The following is a 12,500-nucleotide window of genomic DNA, read 5'->3' as shown; positions in this document are numbered from 1 at the left end:
GTTCTGGGACTCTTCTTTCTCCGGGAGTCGTTCGCTGGATTAAATCGCGTGTAGAAACGTCAGCGGCACATCTCTGACACGCTTGCATAAAGCCTCCTCGTCTCACGGGGATATAGAAATTAATACCAAGTGACAGGTGAGTGCAGAAACCCTCAATTTCCCATAATGCACCTGTGTGTCAGATCATCGGTCTGTCCTCTCGGAAAAAACTAGAGTGCATGAGAAGTCCTCTGTGTGTGTGTGTGTGTGTGTGTGTGTGTGTGAGAAAGCGTCTCACTCCTGGCCGAATCCTTCCGTCTCTTCGATAGCGAACATCAGCTTCTCCTTCAGCTGCTCGTAACTGCGGTACGGCGGCAGATCCAGACGATTAAAACTGAAGCACAAGGAAAAACAAGAGTGTTTAGGGGCTTAACATCCACACTGATCCTTCACAGGTAAATACTACTGATTTTAAGCTCGTTATATGCGGCATACTACAATAAATACAGTATATGTAGCTGTAAGAGTAACTTAAAAATGAAGCATTATTTATTATGAATTTTAAAATAACTGTTAAATTAATAGTATTGCATTATACATAATAAATCGATTATTAATTAGATATTTAACTATTTACTTAATTATGAAATCAACTTTTATATACCCAAGGTACGGTCAAAAATCTGTATTATAGATGGTATTATATGCAGTACTAATTATATATATATATATATATATATATATATATATATATATATATATATATATATATATATATATATATATATATATATATATATAATAAATGTGTAAAAGTTTACAGCATATGAAGTGCTAGGAGTGTCAGTTATCAAGGCATTAACTTCTAATTAAAAATAAGAATGTACAATGTGTGTACAATTAATTCAATATTAATTTAATTATGTAATAATATCTCATTTGAGCCAATAAACCTCAAATTAGACAAAAAATACTGAAAAAAAGTAAATAAAAAAAAAATAAAATCATAATGTCAACCATTTGAACAATATTTTGAAATTGATTTATTATTTACATACTATATAAATCTATTTAACAATAATAACCACCACAAAAACAGCTATTTCATAAAGCTCACATGAATTAGTTACCTATAATACGCACATATTTGTATACTAATATAGACAGCTGAAAAGGTGCAACCACTGGACTATTGTTTTAAAACGTGCCTCCTCTATACTTATAAATCTTAAGCCTAAATTTTGCGATCGAAGTAATGTCTGTATGGAGTGAGCTCACGCACCATGTGTGGCTGCGGGGAAGCCAGTTCTCCTTCCCAACCTTCTCGATGCAGAACTTCTGCGGTCCGTTACTCCCTGAACCAAACACAGGACAAAAGTCATTCTCCCAACAAGAGACAGGACTGAAAATATTACACCGATAAATGTTAAAACATCTAAAGATTTACGATCCAGTCAAATTCGGGTTGCTCTCGGTCAATATTCCAGTACAGGCAAAACCATCTTTCTTTTTTAGCAAAGTGATCAATTTTGTGACTTATGTCTTGTTTGAGAGATAACATTTAATATAATGTATAATACTTATATTATCTGTTCGCGTCACGGAGTTCAATTACGATTCAAATTTTTAAAAACTTTTTTTCTACACATTAGCAGCACCAAACAGCGATTTTATTCTGATTAACTTTACTGATTTTTCTTTGTTTATATATCATTCACACTGATTTATAGAACATATTTCCAAAAACAAAAAAAACTAAACTAAATAAAACGCCTATATTCCTCCTACGTTATCTTTTATTGTTGCTTTCATAGTTTATGCCAAATTTAATAGGAATTGTGTGTAAATATTTTAATATAAATATCTTTATATAATATTTTTAGACAAGTAAAAAAACTAAACATGTAAAATACATATTAAGTGTTATAAAATAAACACTTAATCTGTTATCGTCTATAGATTTCTATTAGAATCCGTATCTTTAAAGAGTTTTTTCTCCACTTCAGCAGCACTTACAAACACCAAGCTTTGCAGTTTTATTCTTCTCTATAGTCTGAAGGATTTTACCGTGGGGTTTGTTTATATATCATTCACACTGATTTATATAACATATTTCCAAAAACTAAAAAAAACAACAAAAAATGCATAGTAATTTCCTCCTACATTATCTTTTATTGTTGCTTTTATAGTTTATACCAAATTTAATAGGAATTGTGTGTAAATATTTTAATATAATATCTTTATATAATATTTTTAGACAAGTAAAAAAACTAAACATGTAAAATACATATAAAGTGTTATAAAATAAACACTTAATCTGTTATCGTCTATAGATTTCTATTAGAATGTATCTTTAAAGAGTTTTTCTCCACTTCAACAGCACTTACAAACACCAAGCTTTGCAGTTTTATTCTTCTCTATAGTCTGAAGGATTTTACCGTGGGGTTTGTTTATATATCATTCACACTGATTTATATAACATATTTCCAAAAACTAAAAAAACAACAAAAATGCATAGTAATTTCCTCCTACATTATCTTTTATTGTTGCTTTTATAGTTTATGCCAAATTAATAGGAATTGTGTGTAAATATTTTAATATAATATCTTTATATAATATTTTTAGACAAGTAAAAAAAACTAAACATGTAAAATACATATAAAGTGTTTATTTCATAACACTTAATCTGTTACCGTCTGTAGATTTCAATTACAATCCGTATCTTTAAAGAGTTTTTTCTCCACTTCAGCAGCACTTACAAACACCAAGCTTTACAATTTTATTCTTCTCTATAGTCTGAAGGATTCTACCGTGGGGTTTGTTTATATATCATTCACACTGATTTATATAACATATTTCCAAAAAAAAAAAAGCCCACATGGTCATTTCCTCCTACATTATGTTTTAATGTTGATTTCATACTTTAATCCACATTTCAGTGGTATTTTGTGAAAAACAGAGTATTTCTGCAGACTAGTAAAAAGAAAACATCTAAAAATACACATTAAAGTGTATATTTTATAACACTTAATCTGTTATCGTCTATAGATTTCAATTACAATCCGCATCTTTAAAGAGTTTTTTCTCCACTTCAGCAGCACTTACAAACACCAAGCTTTACAATTTTACTCCTCTCTATATTATGAAAAACTTTACCGTGGGGTTTGTTCATATTTCGTTCACACCGATTTATACGACCACTTTATTCCTAAAATACAGCGGAAACGTGTTTTTTTCCCGCCCGTTGACGGCGTTTATGGAGAGATATACAAAATCCCTTCAGTAAAAACCTTTGACTCTAGCATGTCAACAAAATGAAATAAAACTTTTGAGCCTGGCTTCATCCAACGGCCGTAATCGTGTTTAATTAGAAAACGCCCCATTTACAGATTTCAACAATACGCTTTAGAAAACTTGCCATGCAAAGCAAATGTCTTAATGCGCTGTAATTAATCAACTGGAGAAAAGTATTACGACGTGTAATATTTTTACCCTACTGACTTCTTGCGTGTTGCGTTAAAGCTATAATACATCGTATAATGGTAGCTTAACGTGTAGCGCAAACGGTTTTATTTTATGTTAGGTAAATATAACTGATCTGAATCCAAACTAAACGTCACGTGAGCGTAACAGGTACTCACCCATCAGGTCTGCGAAGCCCCCGACGGGCAGGCGGCAGGTGCCCGTGACGAACTGCAGCAGTCTCATGCGCTTCTCATTGTCCATTTCTTTAATGAACTAGAAACGAGAGAGTGTCTCGGTGCAATCTGAGTGACACTGATTTAAAAGATTGTTTTAAGATTACCGTGCCATTACCTGCCAGAACCACAGGATCTGTTTACTGCTGGAGGTGTAATGTCTGTAAATAGTGTTTCTCTGCCAGTCGTTCAGATCTATTTCTTGCATTCCGCACAACATCACCTACAACACACATTTACAATTACTAATTAAATGAAACCAAGTTTGCTGATGTACGGTGCATTTGTGAAACTATTCGCACACGTATGAGAAGGCCACTGCATTTTGGTATTTGAGGCAGTGACGTTTAAATAAGCTGAAATGTGACGCGAGCGCACATGTATTTGTGAGGCGGCTCTGTGCGTGGGATTTAAGGGGTTTTAAATCGGCGTCTTTCACCTCCAGCTCTTTGGCATCGAAGTACTGCAGGTACTGCTGCGGAAGAACTTCGTTAAATCCTTCAAAGAAGGCTTGAGTCTGTTCCTCGACACCACGAGACAGACGCCACTCCGCCACCAGCCTGAACACACACACACACACACACACACACAACAGGACATTACAACCAACACACACTCAACACCTGAGGAGGCATAAACTCCGGACTCTAGTGAGCCGTCTTGCTGTCTTTACAGGAAGCTACCTTCTGAAAGATCATCAATACAGAACCTGGTTTGAAATGCACTTAATGGGCAGCTGACATTGAGAGTTTTGAGTATTTTAACCTTTTAATACCCATTAAGAATGTAATCTTTTTTTCAAACTTTTTGTGACAATGAAACAACATTTTTTCAGCACTGAAAAAAAGGCTACATTTTAAAGTTCAAATATAACATTTATATTTACATATTATACATTTGTATTAATTTATAAATAATATAATTTAAAAATAATAAATGTAAAACATTTTACATAAATTACATTATATAAATGATTAATTTTTAAATATAATTGTACATTATTTTTAAAAGGCAACTTAACATTTATGCTTTACTATATATATATATATATATATATATATATATTATCTATCTATATCTATATATATATCTATATCTATATATATATCTATATATATATCTATATCTATATATATATATATATATATATATATATATATATATATATATATATATATATATATATATATATATATATATATATATATATATAGATAGATAGATAGAGAGATATAAAATGTTAAACATCAAAATGAAATATCTTGGCAGCATAAATTGACTATTTACTTTTTCACATACTTAACACAACTTAAACAAGTGTGCCATCACTGAAATGAAAAGAAAAAAGTAGACTGAGCTTCTTTATACCATCATCACTAACTGGACCTTGACAAGTAAACTGAATATAATCCTTTGTAACAACAACAGTATGCCCAGTACTAAAGCATCTAGAGGGCATTATGCGTGTCAGCGGGGTTCTGGCTTTATTTAGCATCCAGAGTGTTTCATTAAGAGACGGAGACAAGCAGAGCGGCACCTGATGTACTCCTCTTTGTTCTCCTCCGTGACCTGGATGTTCCCGCCGTCCGGCTTCAGCTCGTGAGTCGACACCTCACCCAGGATCTCCTTATCCACCGAGAAAAACATTTCCAGCCCGCACTCCTCGATGTTATTATCCCTGACGCAACATACACACACACACACACACACACACACACACAGAGAGGCGTTCAGAGCTGAACTCAATCACGCTGAGCTTCATTTCAGATGTGAGGGTTTATAATCGCTGCACACATAAGAGCGACTCAAGAATAATGCAAACTCAGATGATAACAATAACAAGAAGTATCCATATACATCGTTCGCAAAATAAAGAAGGCAATAAAAGGAATAAAAACAAACATTTACCTCCATTTAAAGCATATCAGAAACATTATTAAATCGCTGGAGTAATTTTAATTAATAAATTATTAATATTATATACTAATAAATAAAAATCTAAGAAAATTTAATATAGTAAATTGATCAATGCATACATACAAAAACATACATGTATACATATGTAATATAATATAATGATAATTGTATAATAACAAATGTATATATTTAAATATGATTTATATTTCTATAAATATAAAATATATTAAAATGGAGATTTTTTTAAATTACGTATACATTTTGTATGTTACATCTTGAATATATATTATTATTAATATTAAGTATTTTTCTGTTGTACTCAAAAGTACCACAGTATTCTTTCAAGTACCTTATGGTATTTAAATAAATAAATAAATAAATATAAATATATATATATATATATATATATATATATATATATATATATATATATATATATATATATATATATATATATATATATATATATATAAAATATATATATATAGTACTATGGTGCATTCATTCATACTTATTCGTAATGAAAATTCATGCATTCAGTAAAGCTGGGAAACTGACTTGATCCAGATGAGCGAGTTGTAAAATTCTGGGTCGATAGACTCCAGGTCTTTCAGAGCCAAGGGCTTGTTCAGGATGCGCTTGTAGAACGGCAGCGAGAAGCCTGTATCGATGAATTTCCCATGAAACAAAGCCTGCAAAAAGCCCAGTAAAGAAACAAGAACAGTTGTTTAACATCGCTCCACTTAAAAAAGAAAACCATCGGACACTGGCCAAATATGGCAAGGCAGTGTTACCATGGCGATGAAGCGTCCAATGAAGCGGAAGTATTTGAGGTGATCGGGGTTGATGTAAGAGGCGGGGTTTATCTGGAGGCAGTAGTTGTCTTTGCCAGCGTATTCAAACAGGCAGTACATGGGGTTCAACACCTCGTGAGACAACAGGAAGAACCATTCCCTGAAAAAAACACACAACACCCTTATTTTAGAGTATCACACTGGACACAAGAGATGCACCGAACATCTAAAAAAACACTTCAACAACCTTGACATCTGCTCTTTATAGGAGCCTTTCAGTAACCACGAAGTGAACTTTAAGGTTAGCATTACTAAGATGCCAATTATAGATTTACATTCTTATTATTTTTGTTTTCAATTTTAGCTTTCGTTATTTTAAGTTAAACTTAACAACTAACTAAAATAAAACACGTTCGTGCTTTATATTATATGCTTTAATGTTTTATTTTAATTCAGTTAACATTTATTTTAATTAATAATGAAGTTTGCATGGTTTAAATTTTTTGTTAGTTACCTATAATAACCCTGGACAACAGAGCTAAAAAAAAAAATAAACATTTCATGGGGCACATTCCCGCTGTTTCTGTCCAATTATATAATTAATATGACTACAAAATAAGGATTACAATAATAATTGTCATTATTATTAAATAAGATATTAAACAAAATAATAAATATATTATAATATTGTAACTGTAGTAATGTAAAAATAAAAACCTAAATATTTAATATGTAATATTTTATTATTATTAAGTTACAATATGTTTAGTTTTTTTTTTACTTAAAAACAAATGTGCTTATATTCTGGCAGATTGGCAGCAGTGAAAGTATCTATTTAATTAATTATTTACAGTGTGCACAATCTGAAAAGCATATTGATATATTGTGCAGCCCTGCTCTACAATGCTTTGACCTGGGGCCTCCATAAAACGTTTCATAAAAAAAAAAAGGTTTACCAAACTAACCAGGTTTATTTCAGTTAGTCAACTGACAACAAGTCAAACTAACTACAATAAACCTGGCTTATCTGGTAAACCTGTTTTACGAAACGGGCCCCTGGTCTTTATTCTCCAAAAGAGAGAAATATGAAACGTACCTGGCCACGCCCCCGTAGTCAAGCCCCTCCTCCCCAGGGAAGATGATCCACAGCCTGCGCCGGAGATCCTGAGCGCTGAAGCTCATGATCTGCAGGAAGACACCAGAACAGCGTCATTTCACATCTCTGAGACTCCAAAAACATTCACAGGCTCCACGCCACGTCTCCGATCCGGAGCTACTAGCAGAAAAACACCACCGTTTTACAGCCCTTTGAAAGCTGCGTCACCTGCTGAAACGAGTCTTCAAACAGCGTTTTGCGGCTGACGTTGATCTTTATGTGCTGGGGCATTGCTAATTGCTGTAAAACATGGAAAACAAACCAAAAACAATTGAAAACAAACCCAATTCATTTTTAAAAAGTAATAATGACACACATTTTAGATGCTTTTTTTAAAACGCCCCTCCAAGATGCAGATCAGTTTATTTTTGCTGTCAGATTTGGTCACTTGCTCATCAACAGATGTGCAGCGAATGGGTGCCGTCAGAAACAACATCATATCAAAGAAGTTTGGACTCAATTCTGACGGCACCCATTCACTGCAAACTCTACATCTTGGGTGGCATGAAGATGAATACAACTTTCTTTTTTGGGTGAACTATCCCTTTAATATTGTTCTGATATGTTAATAAACTCCCATGCATTAAAGCTGCAGAACTGAAGGAAATCCTCACCTGACACCAGAATCTGAAGTACTGAACTTTGGCTTTGAAGTCTCGTACGTATGTGATTTGAGGGCCATTCTCGCTGAAGGGAAGGAAAGAGTGAAACGGTTTATGATACAAACACGATATACAGTAAAACGGCTAAGACTCAGTCTAAAGCACTGCAGCGAGATGTTTACTTAATGTTAAGTATGACGATCACTATAATCGCTGTGCATGCTAATTCTTCCTGGTTGCTTCTTAAATGCCTCGAACTGTACACAGAGCAGCTGAAAACACCCTAATAAAAGCCTTATCTAGACGCCCTGGGTGTTTATTATGGTGCTCGTGACGGGTAAGACCGAGAGCGGACGCTTGTTTGACATCAGCAGCACGTCTCGCATTCCTGTGACGTAGAGGATCGCTTTGTGCCGTCGAAAACATTTTATGCGGATTGATAGACGCATTCTGAGAGAGAGGCGTGTCTGCGTTCTCGGAGCTGAGTCATCGCGGAAGATTATAATCGAATGCAGTTTCACTCCCGAGGCGCGCAAACCCGTTTTTCCTGTTATGCCTGTAATGACTGTCTCGCCTGAAAGAGATCACTGTGCATCTGTAAGCTAAGCCGAATTAAGCAAAGCAAGAAATTCCCCAAACCAGCCTCAAGGTCATCAACAAGCTTTTTTTTTTATTATTTGTGTATAAAGATTTCAAAAGCAATTGATCGGTATAAAGAGAGGACGCCATACGGCTGACAACATTAAAAGCTGCACTCCTGTTAAACGACAAAGTGCACCAGTTAACTGCTACTCATCATATTGCAACCATAAAAGCTGCACTACTGCTGACGTCATATTCCTATCGTGAACACTGCACTGCAGCAAACATCGTAACGCAACTGTGAACGCAACAGTGCTACGAACATCGTATTACGGCCATGAGCTGCTGCTAAAATCACAATGCGATGATGAAGAGACTGCAGCTAACATCATATTGCGACGATGAACGCATCACTGCGGCTAATATCGCAACGTGACGATGAAGACCGCAGCTGACATCGTAATACGACGATGAACACCGTACTTCTGCTAATATCACAATGTGACCGTGAACACTGCATTGCAGCTAACGTCATACTGCAACGACGAACACGGCACTGCAGCCAACATAGTAATGCGCCAATAAACACGTCACTGCGGGGAATATCATAATGATATGATGAAGACTTCAGCTAACATCATAAAGCAACAATGAAAACCACATTGCAGCTAATATCAGAACGCGACCGTGAACACTGCATTACTGCTGACATCATAACGCAAGTGTCAATGCAACAGTATTGCAAACATCATATTATGACCATGAACGGCTGCTAAAATCACAATGCGAGGATGAAGAGACTGCAGCTAACATCGTACTGCAATGATGAACACGGCACTGCGGCTAATATCACAATGCGATTATGAATACCACAGCTGACATCGTAATGCGACGATGAACACGGCACTGCGGCTAACATAATAATGCGATAATGACGACTTCAGCTTGCATCCTAAAGAACCAATGAAAACCACATTGCAGCTAATATCAGAACGCGACCGTAAACACTGCATTACTGCTGACATCATAATGCAAGTGTCAATGCAACAGTATTACGAACATCATATTACGACCATGAACGGCTGCTAAATTCACAATGCGACGATGAAGACCCCAGCTAACATCGTAATGCGACGATGAAAACATTAGCTGAAGTACGGTCACAACGCGGCCATGAACACTGCATTACTGCTGACATCATAACGCAACTATTAATGCAACAGTATTACGAACATCGCATTACGACTATGGGCTGCTGCTAAAATCTTAATGCGTTGACGATGAAGACCGCAGCTGACATCGTAATGCGACGATGAACACCGTACTTCAGCTAAAATCACAATGCGACCGTGGACCCTGCATTGCAGCTAACATCATACTGCAACGATGAACACGGCACTGCGGCGAACACACTAATGCGATGATGAAGAATTCGGCTAGCATCATAAAGCAACAATAAACATCTTAATGCGACCGTGAACACTGCATTACTGCTGACATCATAACGCAACCGTCAACGCAACACGACTATGAGCTGCTGCTAAAGTCATAATGCGATGATGAAGACATCATAACGTGACCATGAACAGTCAAGCTAATGTCATACTGCGCTGCTGCCAATATCGTAACGCAACAGCGCTGCAAACATCATATTACGACCATGAACCGCTGCTAAAATTATAACGCCAGAGTAAACTGCTCTTGACTTCATAATGCAGGGAAACCTGGCAGAACTGCATTATCTATGCACGTGTGGGGGCGCTTGCACTCACAGGGAGGATTTTCCGGTCCGTGGGTCGATGTAAGTGGTGGTCCTGCGGTTGTGATCTACGAAGTAAGGGATGCCATCAACCGTGAACCTCATCTCCCAGCCTTCCGGCAGCGGCTTATCATTTAGCAAACTACAACAGAAACAGAGTCAGGAGCACACTTTGACAGGCACGGGTTTACGAAAAATTGCTGAATGAGATAATTAGTTATTTACAGTGTCTCACTATTAAATCATTTCAACCCAAAAAAAATCATTATGGACATTTACACTGCAGATGGAAATTACAACATCCATAGACCAAAAAGAAAAACTTCCTTAATCACGGCTGAAAGCGCAGCGCATTGTAGGTCAGAAAAGTACAAGCGCTTTATTGTTTTTCTCTTCCAGACGGACTGACCCTTGTGTGCGCGGATCCTCCCACTGCGTCGTCCTGGTCGTGTGATGAACGAAGTAAACTCTGCCATTGCTGTCCGTTCTCTTCTCTGAGTCACCGGGTAGAAAAGCAAGAAATAACGGAGCCAAGATGTGATTAAGCCTTTCGCCAAAAACTTTCAACGTTTGAGCTATTTTCGCCCGCCGGTTCGCGCGGCGCAAGCGCTTCTCGTTTGTTAAAGTGAAGGATGTACGGGTTATATTTAGCGCTGCTTCGCAGGTGCAGATAATAAGGTTACCGGAACAATAAAAAGTAGCTGCTTGTCCAGCGTATTTCAGAAATAGGGGAATGCAATGAAAGGAAGGTTTGCCGCTCTCTCACCCCAGCCGTGCGGAAGAGGTCCCAGCGGGTCAAACTCCTTATTCTGGGTGGCTGAAGCCTGATCCTGCAGCTACAGGAGAATACTTGTTATGCGCGTTATAACATGAACTATAAAAAAAATGCACGCGTTTGGTTTCCTCACCCCAATGATGAATCTTTGGTTGAACTGCTGCATGGCTCCCTGCAGCTGACTGCGCTGGTGTTGCCATTGCTCGTAGTTTCGCACCGTCTCCATCGTGGGCCGCTGCCACGTGGTGGTCCTGCTGATGTGGTCCACGAAATACACCCGGCCCATCGGGTCCACGCGCCGCTCCCAGCTACGAGAGGCCGGCCCAAAAATAATAACGCATCAGCATTTTCATCAACAGTAGTGGACGGCGTTTACAAGAACTAAAAGATAATTGCATTGAAAAGAGAATCTTTTCAGTCGCTAGATAGAAGCTGAGGATCCAAAGATATCAGTTCCGCGAACTAAGATGCGAATTTAAGGATGAAGTCAGAATTGGGAGAAACGACGTTATGATCGCGAGATATAAACGCATTTCTGAGAAGCAAAAAAAAAACAGCAAACGTGCAATTACAAAAAGATATAAAGCGATAGGAACAATAAAAGCCAGAATTGTGAGAAAAGATCCAAAATTTGAGACGTAAATGTGAAATTGCCAAAAACATTTAATTAAATTGTCATTTTTTTGGGTGAAAATTTTTTTTCTCGGTTTGGCTCGGGCCACCTTCCAGCTCTATATATTTCAGAAAAGCCGAAGTACGTGAACTAGCCACTCTTTCAGCAAGGATGCGTTAAAACGGTTTTAAACGTCTTTAAAAGGGACCCTGAAGACATTTATAATGTTGCCATTTCAAAAAAATAAAATAAAAATGCAGTTTCCATTTGTCTGTGAATCTGGAAAAAAAAAATGTTTCACAGATTTCATAAAAAAAGGTGTCGTTTTCAACATTTTTAATAATCAGAATTGTTTTTTGGCCAGCAAAACAGCATATTAAAATGATTTCTGAAGAATACTGAAGCAATGCTTAAAATCACTGTGCATCGCAAGAATAAAGACAATACTTACTATGTATACACATAAGACACACATAAAAGTACGTATTTTGAAAATATTTACATGCATTCACATAGTTCTATTAATATCTAACTTAAATCAAAACATTTTTTAAACTCATACTGTATATGTATTTTATGTATGTATGTATGTATGTATGTATATATATATATATGAATCATTATA

At 36.2% G+C, this 12,500-nt stretch overlaps 1 protein-coding gene across 4 annotated transcripts in view; it reads right to left on the bottom strand.

Moving 5' to 3' along the window:
- The window catches only part of itchb (itchy E3 ubiquitin protein ligase b), a 24,630-nt gene that overhangs the window by 1,144 nt on the left and 10,986 nt on the right, over positions 1-12,500 (bottom strand). For all 4 annotated transcript variants that reach the window (XM_043230251.1, XM_043230255.1, XM_043230253.1 and 1 more), the window contains 15 exons: positions 11,396-11,570; positions 11,254-11,323; positions 10,897-10,981; positions 10,501-10,629; positions 8,159-8,231; positions 7,713-7,784; positions 7,485-7,573; positions 6,389-6,548; positions 6,153-6,286; positions 5,215-5,355; positions 4,117-4,237; positions 3,796-3,900; positions 3,621-3,717; positions 1,262-1,334; positions 1-373 (listed from right to left, as the gene is read on the bottom strand). The exon at positions 1-373 is cut by the window's left edge and continues 1,144 nt beyond it. In XM_043230251.1, coding sequence (XP_043086186.1) covers positions 274-373; positions 1,262-1,334; positions 3,621-3,717; positions 3,796-3,900; positions 4,117-4,237; positions 5,215-5,355; positions 6,153-6,286; positions 6,389-6,548; positions 7,485-7,573; positions 7,713-7,784; positions 8,159-8,231; positions 10,501-10,629; positions 10,897-10,981; positions 11,254-11,323; positions 11,396-11,570 — 1,624 coding nt within the window. In that variant the 3' untranslated portion in view covers positions 1-273. The remainder of the gene's footprint in view (positions 374-1,261; positions 1,335-3,620; positions 3,718-3,795; positions 3,901-4,116; positions 4,238-5,214; positions 5,356-6,152; positions 6,287-6,388; positions 6,549-7,484; positions 7,574-7,712; positions 7,785-8,158; positions 8,232-10,500; positions 10,630-10,896; positions 10,982-11,253; positions 11,324-11,395; positions 11,571-12,500) is intronic.

Source organism: Puntigrus tetrazona, unplaced genomic scaffold (assembly GCF_018831695.1).
Source record: "Puntigrus tetrazona isolate hp1 unplaced genomic scaffold, ASM1883169v1 S000000148, whole genome shotgun sequence".
NCBI classification, from domain to species: domain Eukaryota; kingdom Metazoa; phylum Chordata; class Actinopteri; order Cypriniformes; family Cyprinidae; genus Puntigrus; species Puntigrus tetrazona.
Note: the sequence above shows the minus strand (reverse complement) of the source record. Positions and strands in the feature narration are given on the sequence as shown.